At 40.7% G+C, this 12,042-nt stretch overlaps 1 protein-coding gene across 1 annotated transcript in view; it reads left to right on the top strand.

The window, feature by feature from the left end:
* The window catches only part of LOC148163634 (acyl-CoA-binding domain-containing protein 5-like), a 44,460-nt gene that overhangs the window by 26,792 nt on the left and 5,626 nt on the right, over positions 1-12,042 (top strand). Inside the window, exons 11-13 of the mRNA XM_088025516.1 lie at positions 2,904-3,103; positions 10,838-10,882; positions 11,206-11,315. Of these exons, the coding sequence (XP_087881642.1) occupies positions 2,904-3,103; positions 10,838-10,882; positions 11,206-11,315 (355 nt within the window). The remainder of the gene's footprint in view (positions 1-2,903; positions 3,104-10,837; positions 10,883-11,205; positions 11,316-12,042) is intronic.

Below are 12,042 nucleotides of genomic sequence, written 5' to 3'. Positions count from 1 at the left end.
AATTTATAATTGTTCATAGTTAGGAATGAATAGGTACTGTCCAAAAAGAGAATTAACGGAAAGATAAATACCATATGATCTCATATGTAGAGTCTAAGAAAAAAGACTAAGCTTATAGATAGAGAATAGTTAGATTGATCACTGCCAGAGGCAGAGGTGCAGGGGATGTGAAATGGGACAAGGGTAAAAGGTAAAAACTTCCACTTCTAAAATAAGGAAGTCATGGGGATATGATGTACAGCATGGTGACGATCATGAATCATACTGTATTGGGTATTTGAAAGTTGCTAAGATAGTAAATCTTAAAAGATACCACAAGGAAAAACAATCTGTAACTGTATGGTGACAGATATTAACTGGACTTACTGTGGTGATTATTTTGCAATATATACAAATATTACATCATGATGTTATTCGCTGAAAAAAAGGAAAATCCCTATATAATTTCATGAGATCATAAAAAGTGAAAGGATTATCTGTGTGTCCGGTTGAAAAAAATCTGCATAAAACAAATGAAGACATAGGGGGGAAAAAAGAGAGAATTGATGGTATTAAGAAAATTATTGTTTAGGGCTCCTGAGTGGCTCAGTTGGTTAAGTGTCTGCGTTCAGTTCAGGTCATGATCCCAGGGTCCTGGGATGGAGTCCCGCATCGGGCTTCCTGCTCAGCGGGGAGTCTGCTCCCTCTCTCTCTGCCCCTCCCCTCTGCTCGTGCTCTCTCTCAAATATATAAATAAAATATTTAAGAAAAAGAAAGAAAATTATTGTTCACACACTAGCCATTTGAACACGTACCAAATGGTAAATATTAAACAAAGAAGAGAAAGATCGCAACCTATTACTAGAGCCTTGGATTCAGGTCCCTTTCTTTAAGCAGTTTACCAAAACTGTATGTATGAAAGGCTTCCAATTTATTTTTTTTAAGATTTTATTTATTTATTTGAGAGAGAGAGAATGAGAGATAGAGAGCATGAGAGGGAAGAGAGTCAGAGGGAGAAGCAGACTCCCCGCTGAGCGGGGAGCCCGCTGTGGGACTCGATCCCGGGACTCCAGGGTCATGACCTGAGCCGAAGGCAGTCGCGTAACCAACTGAGCCACCCAGGCGCCCGAAAGGCTTCCGATTTATAACCTGACTTCACCCCACCTATAAAACACCACAACTCCCGGCAATCACAGGGGTTCATAAAAGTGCCAGACCATGAAGTTAAGCTTCACGAGCTTCACAGTAAATCTGCCTCAGCATTGAACAAGTATTATTGAGCTGTTCTTTGTCAGGCTCTGTTCTGGGTTCCTGGGGATGCTGTAGAGAACGAGATAGTCCCTCCTTCCACAGAGCTCATGTTCTAGTAAAGGGGAGCTGACAGTGAATAAGTCAATAATTCAGATTGGTTGCAAATGGTGATAAGTGCTCCAAAAGGAAAAAAATGAATCGTTGGATTGTGTGACTGGAGGTGGGGATTACCATCACATGGGAATGGTCTGATTAATCCTGTCTTTGTGAAGGCTGGTTTGAAAGCTGACTGTGACATAGGATATGGTAAAGTGAGCAGAGATGGGACTAATTCTCTAGGGCCTTCTGTACCCTCCGACAGGCCCTCACAGAATATCTCAGTCTCTTAGGGATGCAGGAAAAAACCAAGCCTCCAACCAGATTTCCCACTTTTTTCCCCCTTGCAAATTCCATACCAATAGCTGAAGTGGTCCTTTCCTGAAAGCTGAAGAACCACTTCAAAACTTACTTCCCTTCAATACAAGAGTAAAGTCTTGAAATGGCATAAGCACCTCGGTGTTCTCTTTGGGGTTTCACCTGGTAAACAGCCCCAGTTCCGTTTCTCTAGCAAGACCACTTTTACAAAAACACTGCTTGATGCAAGCTCACCTTTGGGAATCCTGCTGCCGCTCTAGGGCTCCAGGGTGCCACAGGGCAACGAGGTAAACAGTTTCCTATTTATTATTTAAAACAAACAAACAAAACTTACCCGCTGTATTAGCAAACAGATAAGAACTTGTAATATTCCATTTCTGCACAGTAGTACTTTTTATATGCTGCAATGTAAAACTGTTACAGCCTTTCTGAAAAATAACTTGGCAACACTCATTGAGAACCTCTACAAAGGGGCGCCTGCATGGCTCAGTGGGTTGGGCATCTGCCTTCAGCTCAGGTAATGATCCCAGTGTTCTGGGATCGAGCCCTGCATCAGGCACCCTCAGTGAGGAGTCTGCTTCTCCCTCTCCCTCTGCTCCTCCCCCTGCTCATGCTCTCTCTGGCTCTCAAAAAAAAAAAAAAAAGAAGAACCTCTACAGAGTTGTCATCCTTTGACCCAGTAATTCTTCTTTTTTGATTCTGTTTTTCCTAAAGAAATCAGAAATTTGGGCAAGAATTTATTTTTTAATTTTTAATTTTTTTTAAAAGATTTTATTTATGTGACAGAGAGAGAGACAGCAAGAGCAGGAATACAAGCAGGGGGAGTGGGAGAGGGAGAGGCAGGCTTCCCACCGAGCAGGGAGCCCGATGTGGGGCTCGATCCCAGAACCCTGAGACCATGACCTGAGCTGAAGCCAGACACCTAACGACTGAGCCACCCAGGTGCCCCATTAGTAAGGAATTTTTGAGAATGCACCCCAAGTATGTAAATTATGTGTGAATTACATGCATTTCGTCATGTGCTAGTGTAATAAGTACATTATAAAACCTTAGCAAGAAAAGCATTGAGTATATTAATACAAATAGAAGCTTATATATCTACTTCTTTTCTCTCTGTCTTTTGTGTACTTCCTGCTTGCTTCCACTCCACTTTGGAGATTTAGAACTCAAAGAAATAATAGAGGAAAATGAGTAAAACGCACTGTTGCTACTTCTATAACAATTATTTAAAACTCCCTTATTTTGCTGTCTTAAAATAGGGCATAGACTGCCACACATGAGCGAAGGACCCAAGGGTCGGCAAGTAGGAAGCGGAGGTGATGGGGAACGCTGGGGCTCCGACAGAGGGTCAAGAGGCAGCCTCAATGAACAGATTGCTCTCGTCCTCCTGCGCCTGCAGGAGGACATGCAGAACATCCTTCAGAGACTTCATAAACTGGAAACACTAATGGCTTCGCAGGTGAGCTTTCGAATTTGTGTTCCTCCACTGCCGATCCTGTAAAACAGCAGATAAGTGTAATCTGTGTTGATCAGATTTACACAAATCAATGTAATGTAATGATTTTTAAAACAATAAAAAAGACTTAGGAGTGCTTGGCTGGCACAGTCGATAGAACATGCAACGCTTGATCTCTGTGTTGTGAGTTCAAGCCCCATGTAGGGCAGAGAGATTACTTTTAAAAAATAAAGTAATTTTAAAAAATTAAATAAAAAGGATTTACGTTTGAAAATATTGTTTACTTAAGAAAAGACTTACCCAGGGGTGCCTGGCTGGCTCAGTCGGTAGAGCATGCGTCTCTTGATCTCAGGGTTGTAAATTCGGTCCCCATGTTGGGTGTAGAGATTACTTTAAAACAAAGCAAAACAAAATCTTGAAAAAAAAAGACTGACCCAAAAGCGAACTGCCACTTAATAAAAAAGTTTTCTAGTGTAAAATTACCAGTACCATGTTGGAGGTAGAAGTAGGGTAGCTTAGTATTAGAAGGATAAGTGCTGTTAAGGGGCGCCTGGCTGGCTCAGTCAGAGAGTGTTGGTCTCTTGATGTTGGGGTTGAGGGTTCAAGCCCCATGTTGGGTGTAGAGATTACTTGAAAGTAAAATCTTTTTTTTAAGAGTTTTTATTTGAGAGCGAGAGAGAGAAGCGGGGAGGGGCAGAGGCAGAGGGAGAAGCAGACTCCCTGCTGAGTAAGGAGTCCAACGTGGGACTCAATCCCAGGACCCCGGGATCATGCCCTGAGCCAAAGGCAGGCACTTAACCAACTGAGCCACCCAGGTGCTCCTATTCTGTGACTTTTTTAAAGAGTATATTGTTTACACTTAATGTTTTTAATGGTATGGAAATTCTGCTAAAAATTCTTTTAATTTTTTTCTTTACAAGTGTTTTATTCTTGGCTTACATAAAGCAAATAAAAAAAAGATTCTGACATGTTAAAGACTTTTTCCTTAAAATTTGCATAATTCATTTGGATGACAAAAAGAAAGAAATTGATGGTAGAATAGTAGCAGATTGTAGAACTAAAGGAAACTTAGTTCAATACCTCTAGTTCAGCAGAGGAAGAAGGTGAGATTGGGGCAGAGCCCGCTCTATGCCTAAACTTTCCAGATTTCTCATGCAGTGCACTTTCCATCACAGTAAGCTGCCTGAGACTCATGCACTCGATAAATATTTGTTGAATGGCCACACACCGGATACTTTTCTGGGCAGTGGACGCATAAACGAAATGGGAGATAGCGCTGTGTAGCAGAGCTTGGAACAAACTACCTGGATTCAAATCATAGCTCTGCCACTTACTGTGTGGTCTTCAGTCAGGTTACTTTACTTCTCTATGCCTCAGTTTCCTTATCGATAAAATGGAAATACTGGTAATGCCTATTGCATAGGATTGTTCAGAGAATATTTTTTTAAAGATTTTATGTATTTATTTGACAGAGAGACACAGGGAGAGAGGGAGCACAAGCAGGGGGAGTGGGAGAGGGAGAAGCAGGCTTCCCACTGAGCAGGGAGCCCGATGTGGGGCTCGATCCCAAGACCCTGAGATCATGACCTGAGCCGAAGGCAGACGCTTAACGGCTGAGCCACCCAGGAGCCCCAGGATTGTTCAGAGAATTAAGTAAAATGCATAGTACAGTGCCTGGAACACTCATGTGACATTTACATATTGTCACATGACATGATGATGGTGACGATAATAGCGATGATAGTAAGCCAGCTTGGTTTCCTCCCTCAGGAAGTTCACAGCCTTAGAGAGGACCTCACTTAAATAATTCTCTGTCTTCATATTTCCTTTGCAATGGTTGCAACTGTATGGGATTTTTCCTTTCAAACATCTTTCCAAAAAATTCAGTAGGGGCGCCCGGGTGGCTGAGTCGTTAAGCGTCTGCCTTCGACTCCGGTCATGATCCCAGGGTCCTGGGATCGAGCCCCGCATGGGGATCCCTGCTCGGCGGGAAGCCTGCTTCTCCCTCTCCCACGCCCCCTGCTCCTGTTCCCTCTCTCGCTGTGTCTCTCTCTGTCAAATAAATAAATAAATAAAATCTTTAAAAAAAAAAGTCAGTAATCCTTAGGTTAATCTAGCCATAGAATGGTAAATAGAACTTCTAAATATGTAAAAGCCACTGATACCAACAAAAATTCATTGGTCGACTAAACTTTTGTCAGACTCCTGCACTTTCTCTCAGGCCCATCTCTCTACTTCTGCCTTGTAAAATCCAGTTTTATCAAGAACCCTGCTCCGTCAGTTGAACCGGGCGGGCTCCTCATCCTCCACCAAGCCCAGGTGATGTCTGAGATCGCCCTGGCTCGTCTTCAGCACGAATCCTGTTAGGTCGGTTTAGCCAGAATCTTCCTTATCCCTGATGTTTCCTGTTAGGATTTTCCATCCACTGATCCCAGCCCTACTCCTTGATACGAAATTCCCCCTCGCCCATGCTGCGTTGGGAGTTGAGCCCCCTCCGTCTCCCCCTACTGTAGAAGTCCCTATGCCCATAGTGATAGCCCCTCCTCCATTGAAGAAAGTCTTCCTTACTGTGCTTTCACACGTGTCCCTGATTTTTTTTTTTAACAACGTGTATGGATAAATATCATTAAACCAAAAAATTATAATGCTACTTATACAGCTAGTGCTAGTGCTGCGTAGATGGAAGAAAGGGTCCTTGGGAATCTTCATTTATCTTTCCAGACCTTCATTACATAGAAAAAAAAATCTGCTAATAGTTACCATTTAATAGTTCTGACTCTACCTTAGTATTTGTTAGTAGTTGCTGCTTTAATGAGAATAGTGTCATCACATTGGGATTTGGTCACCTTGAATTCCATTCAAATTCACGCGGACTAACGTGACCTTAGTTAAGTCAGCATACACCAGGGATCCCAATTTTGTAAATCTATCCTTTATTCTGAAGAAAGTGCCATAAGGTAAATCTCCCGGTTAAATATTATTATGCCTTGGGGCATCTAAGTGGTTCAATCGGTTAAGCATCTGACTCTTTGTTTTGGCTCGGGTCATGATCTCAGGGTCGTGAGATCGAACCCCACATCGGGCTCCACATCGGGCTCTGTGCTCAGCAGCAGTCTGCTCAAGATTCTCTCTCTCGCTCTCTCTCTCTCTCTCTGCCTCTGCCCCTCCCTGCTGCATGCTTGCACGTGCGCACTCTCTCTTTCAAATAAATAAGTAAATCTTTAAAATATATCGTTATGCCTACAAGGTACAATTACAAATAATATCATAAGATCATTCCCTTGTCTAGATTCTTTCAGCACTTGCAATTTGATTATACTCTTCTTTAACACCTTAATGGTCTGTGAGGACTAATGCAACATCTGGAGGCATCTAATTTAGTTGTACCTGTAAGGTATAGTCATCGTGGGTACTGGGGTCCTTGAGATCATATGACTTCTAAGAAGGAAATTTAAAGCCTGTCTCCTCCTTACCACTTCCTGCTGTTGGTTCAGTTTACAAGCCTCTGTGCTGTACCTCGAACTTGCCCACAGGCGCCCTCCCACCCTTGGTCTTTGCACTTGCTCTTCCTCTCTACTGAAGATTGTTCTCCTCAACCCCCCGACCCTGCCCCCCTTAGCCACAGAGCATAGTTTTCTTTGTTTAGGTCTTTGCTCCAGTGTCAGCAAAGCCTTCTCTGACCACCCTATTTTTTTTCTCTAAATTTTTTATTGTTATGTTAATCACCATACATTACATCATTAGTTTGTGATGTAGTGTTCCATGATTCGTTGTTTGTGCATAGCACCCAGTGCTCCACGCAGAACGTGCCCTCTTGAATACCCATCACCAGGCTAACCCATCCCCCCACCCTCATCCCCTCCAGAACCCTCAGTTTGTTTTTCAGAGTCCATCGTCTCTCACGGTTCATCTCCCCCTCCGATTTACCCCTTCATTCTTCGCCTCCTGCTATCTTCTTTTTTTTTTCTTAACATATATTGCATTATTTGTTTCAGAGATACAGATCTGTGATTCATCAGTCTTGCACAATTCTCAGCGCTCACCATAACACATACCCTCCCCGGTGTCTATCACCCAGTCACCCAATCCCTCCCACCCCCACTCCAGCAACCCTCAGTTTGTTTCCTGAGATTAAGAATTCCTCATATCAGTGAGGTCATATGATACATGTCTTTCTCTGATTGACTTATTTCACTCAGCATAACACCCTCCAGTTCCTTCCACGTCGTTCCAAATGGCAAGATCTCATTCCTTTTGATGGCTGCATAATACTCCATTGTATATATATACACCACATCTTCTTTATCCATTCATCTGTCGTTGGACATCTTGGCTCTTTCCACAGTTTGGCTATCGTGGACATTGCTGCTATGAACATTGAGGTGCATGTACCCCTTCAGATCCCTACATTTGTATCTTTGGGGTAAATGCCCAGTAGTGCAATTGCTGGATCCTATGGTAGCTCTATTTTCAACTTTTTGAGGAACCTCCATACTGTTTTCCAGAGTGGTTGCACCAGCTTGCATTCCCACCAACAGTGTGGGAGGGTCCCCCTTTCTCCGCATCCCCGCCAACATCTTTCGTTTCCTGACTTGTTCATTTTAGCCATTCTGACTGGTGTGAGGTGGTATCTCATGAGGTTTTGATTTGGATTTCCCTGATGCCGAGCGATGTGGAGCACTTTTTCATGTGTCTGTTGGCCATTTGGATGTCTTCTTTGGAAAAATGTCAGTTCATGTCTTCTGCCCATTTCTTGATTGGATTATTTGTTCTTTGGGTGTTGAGTTTGATAAGTTCTTTATAGATTTTGGATACTAGCCCTTTATCTGATATGTCATTTGCAAATATTTTCTCCCATTCTGTTGGTTGTCTTTTGGTTTTGTGGACTATTTCTTTTGCTGTGCAAAAGCTTTTTATCTTGATGAAATCCCAATAGTTCATTTTTGCCCTCACTTCCCTTGCCTTTGGCGATGTTTCTGGGAAGAAGTTGCTGCAGCTGAGGTCAAAGAGGTTGCTGCCTGTGTTCTCCTCTAGGATTTTGATGGACTCCTGTCTCACATTGAGGTTTTTCAACCATTTTGTGTCTATTTTTGTGTGTGGTGTAAGGAAATGGTCCAGTTTCATTCTTCTGCATGTGGCTGTCCAATTTTCCCCACACCATTTGTTGAAGAGACTATCTTTTTTCCATTGGACATTCTTTCCTGCTTTGTCAAAGATTAGTTGACCATAGAGTTGAGGGTCCATTTCTGGGCTCTCTATTCTGTTCCATTGATCTATGTGTCTGTTTTTGTGCCAGTACCATACTGTCTTGATGATGACAGCTTTGTAATAGAGCTGGAAGTCCGGAATTGTGATGCCGCCAGCTTTGCTTTTCTTTTTCAACATTCCTCTGGCTATTCAGGGTCTTTTCTGGTTCCATACAAATTTTAGGATATTTGTTCCATTTCTTTGAAAAAAGTGGATTGTATTTTGATAGGAATTGCATTGAATGTGTAGATTGCTCTAGGTAGCATTGACATCTTCACAATGTTTTTTCTTCCAATCCATGAGCATGGAACATTTTTCCATTTCCTTGTGTCCTCCTCAATTTCTTTCATGAGTATTTTATAGTTTTCTGAGTACAGATCCTTTGCCTCTTTGGTTAGATTTATTCCTAGATATCTTATGGTTTTGAATGCAATTGTAAATGGGATCGACTCCTTAATTTCTCTCTCTTCTGTCTTGTTGTTGGTGTATAGGAATGCCACTGATTTCTGTGGATTGATTTTATATCCTGCCACTTTACTGAATTCCTGTATGAGTTCTAGCAGTTTTGGGGTGGAGTCTTTTGAGTTTTCCACATAAAGTATCATATCATCTGCAAACAGTGAGAGTTTGACTTCTTCTTTGCCGATTTGGATGCCTTTGATTTCTTTTTGTTGTCTGATTTCTGTGGCTAGGACTTCTAATACTACGTTGAATAGCAATTCCGACCACCCTATTTAAAATTGTAAAACTTGGGCACCTGGGTGGCTCAGATGGTTAAGCGTCTGCCTTCGGGTCAGGGCATGATCCCGGGGTCCTGGGATCAAGTCCCGCATCGGGCTCCCTGCTCCTTGGGACCCTGCTTCTCCCTCTGCCTCCCTCTCTCTCTGTCTCTCATGAATAACTAAATAAAATCTTAAAAAAAATTAAAAAATAGATAAATTAAAAATAAATAAATAAATAAATAAAATTGCAAGACTCTCCTCTCCAACATGTCTCATTTCCTCTCCCTGTTTTCCTTCATCTTTTTTTCCTCCCTCCTGTCTTATTTTTCTTTATGGTGTTTATTACTACCTGATATACTGTATATTTTACTAATTTGTTCATTATTATTTGTATCTCTCCATTACAGTATAAGCTCCATTAGGGCAGCACTTTTTGTCATTTTGTTCCCTGTTGCATTTCTAATACCCAGAGTAGTAACCGGTACATAACAGACGCTGAGTAAACATTTACTGAATGAATGAATGAATCAATGAATGATCTTATTAATTTTCATACCATTTCTATGACGTTATAATAAATGGAGAAACTAGAGTAATAAGTTTCCAACAATTAGTATAAGGAAACTTGTTTTCTGGATGAGCCAAGTTGGAATATAAATTTCCTCAATTAAGTTGAAATTTTTCTGCTTAGTTTATACATCTCATTGAAAAACCGACAGTATTCCTCCGCGCAGGAAAGGTAACTATGTGAGGTCAGGAATGTGTTAATTAACTTGATTATGGTAATCATTTCACAATATGTGTATGTATCAAATGATCACACATATATATTAATTATATCTCAAATTATATCCTTTTTTAAAGATTTTATTTATTTGACAGAGACACAGCGAGAGAGGGAACACAAGCAGCGGGAGTGGGAGAGGGAGAAGCAGGCTTCCCGCGGAGCCAGGAACCCCATGCGGGGCTCTTTCCCAGGACCCTGGGATCATGACCTGAGCCGAAGGCAGATGCCGAACGACTGAGCCACCCAGGCGCCCCTCAAATTATATCTTAATAAAGCTGGAAAAAAATTTAAAAAGTAAACCTACAACACTAACATTTCATTTCTCATATTTATCATACCTCTTGTGCTATAGTTTTTCATAAATTTTCAAAACAGATCTTTGGATATGATTTATAATTTTTTTAAAGATTTTATTTATTTATTTGACACAGGGAGAGAGATAGTGAGAGCAGGAACACAAGCAGGAGGAATGGGGGAGGGAGAAGCAGGCTTCCCGCGGAGCAGGGAGCTCAATGCAGGGCTCGATCTCAGGACCCTGGGATCGTGACCTGAGCCAAAGGCAGACACTTAAGGACTGAGCCACGCGGGTGCCCCATATGATTTATAATTTTAATAATAATCAAGGCTGCAGTTCTCAGATGTGTTTGTAAATAGGTAATTTTTTTGGAAATTAAAGAATAAGAAAAGTTGATTAGGTAATGTAATAACAGTATAAAAGAAGTAATGGTTTAGATTAGTTTGAGGTTTTATTTTGATAATTTTATATAATTTGAACTATAAAATATAAAATGTCAAAGGTATTTATTTGGCCAGCAATTTTGGGGACCTTGTTATTTGGCCAGTATGGGTTTTAGGACAATTGAAGCATGGTTAGCAGAATAAACTAATATTTTAGCCTTTAAAAAAAAAGATAGGAAATAGAAAAATTACTATTTTTTTCTCATTTTGTCCAAGCTAAATCACTTTCATTTGTATTTATAGGCAAAATCGTCCACATTACAAACCAGTAATCAGCCTCCGTCACAGGTAAGAAGTTCTTAAGTCTAAGTCCCAGGGTTTCAAATAACTTAAAATAAATTTAGGTATACAAGGTTCTTAAAGTATTCCAAATGAAACCTACCCTCTAGAGCTTTGAAGTTACAATATACTTGTTATATGTTTAAGTCTGAAGTACTCCTGGGAGTCTACTTACTGAATTATGCTCTTAGGTACAGCATACCTCCCTTCTGTTTAGCAGGACTGAGATTTGTTATTAAGTTTTATATTTTCAAAATTATGAAATAGTATGTTTTTATGTTTATACATGCAGTGTGTAATAGACTGGTGACCAACTTATTTTATTTTCTCAGAGACCATCTTGGTGGCCCTTCGAGATGTCTCCTGGTGCATTAATTTTTGCTATCATATGGCCTTTTATTGCCCAGTGGTTGGTGCATTTATATTATCAGAGAAGGAGAAGGTAATGTAGTTTTATGATTGACAATAGTTTGCAGAGTCTTATAATCTATAGTAGACAGAGCTTTCAATAGCAGTGAAGAGGATAGGTGTGTTTTATAGATGTATTGTCAGACTGGCCATTCTGTACCGATCCCGAGACTGAACTATCTTGGAAATGATACCTAGTGGATTTCTAGTACCTGTTAGACTTAAAAAAATTAAAGTCTGATGGTTATTTTGGGCTCTTTGCTAACATTAAAGGACCACAGACAATAGGTAGGGAAACAAATAATGCCTGCATGCTCTTTGAACTAGACATTGACATTTCAGAAGATTTTAGCCTGGTGTTGACTATCTCTAGAAATAGAGATTTTTCTAATTTGAGGGCCAATATTCCAGTTTGGGATGCCAGGAGATACCTCAAATAGGCCTGAGAATAATAGATTGGGATCCTTGAAAGGGCTCTGAGATTGTCTAGGTTAGGAATAACCTGAGGCTCAATCTCTTGGGTTCATTAAAGCATTTTTTTTTTAGACACTACGTAAACTGAATTACTTCACATGGCTGGGCATATAGACCATCGTTTACCCCACTCATGGCCTCACTTACTATGTTTTTGGTGTTTTCATCACCATGTCCCATTAAATAACAACAGATGGGGAGAAGAAATAGGATATTTGATAATTTTAAGTGCCGTCTTAAATATGTGCAATAGAGACACATTTTTAAAAATCTACAAGTTTAAATAA

The sequence above is a fragment of the Eumetopias jubatus genome, unplaced genomic scaffold, assembly GCF_037043125.1.
Source record: "Eumetopias jubatus isolate StellerSeaLion01/CBP00866 unplaced genomic scaffold, mEumJub1_p1.0 scaffold_8, whole genome shotgun sequence".
In the NCBI taxonomy this organism is placed as follows: domain Eukaryota; kingdom Metazoa; phylum Chordata; class Mammalia; order Carnivora; family Otariidae; genus Eumetopias; species Eumetopias jubatus.
This window is presented reverse-complemented; position numbering and strand designations above follow the sequence as displayed.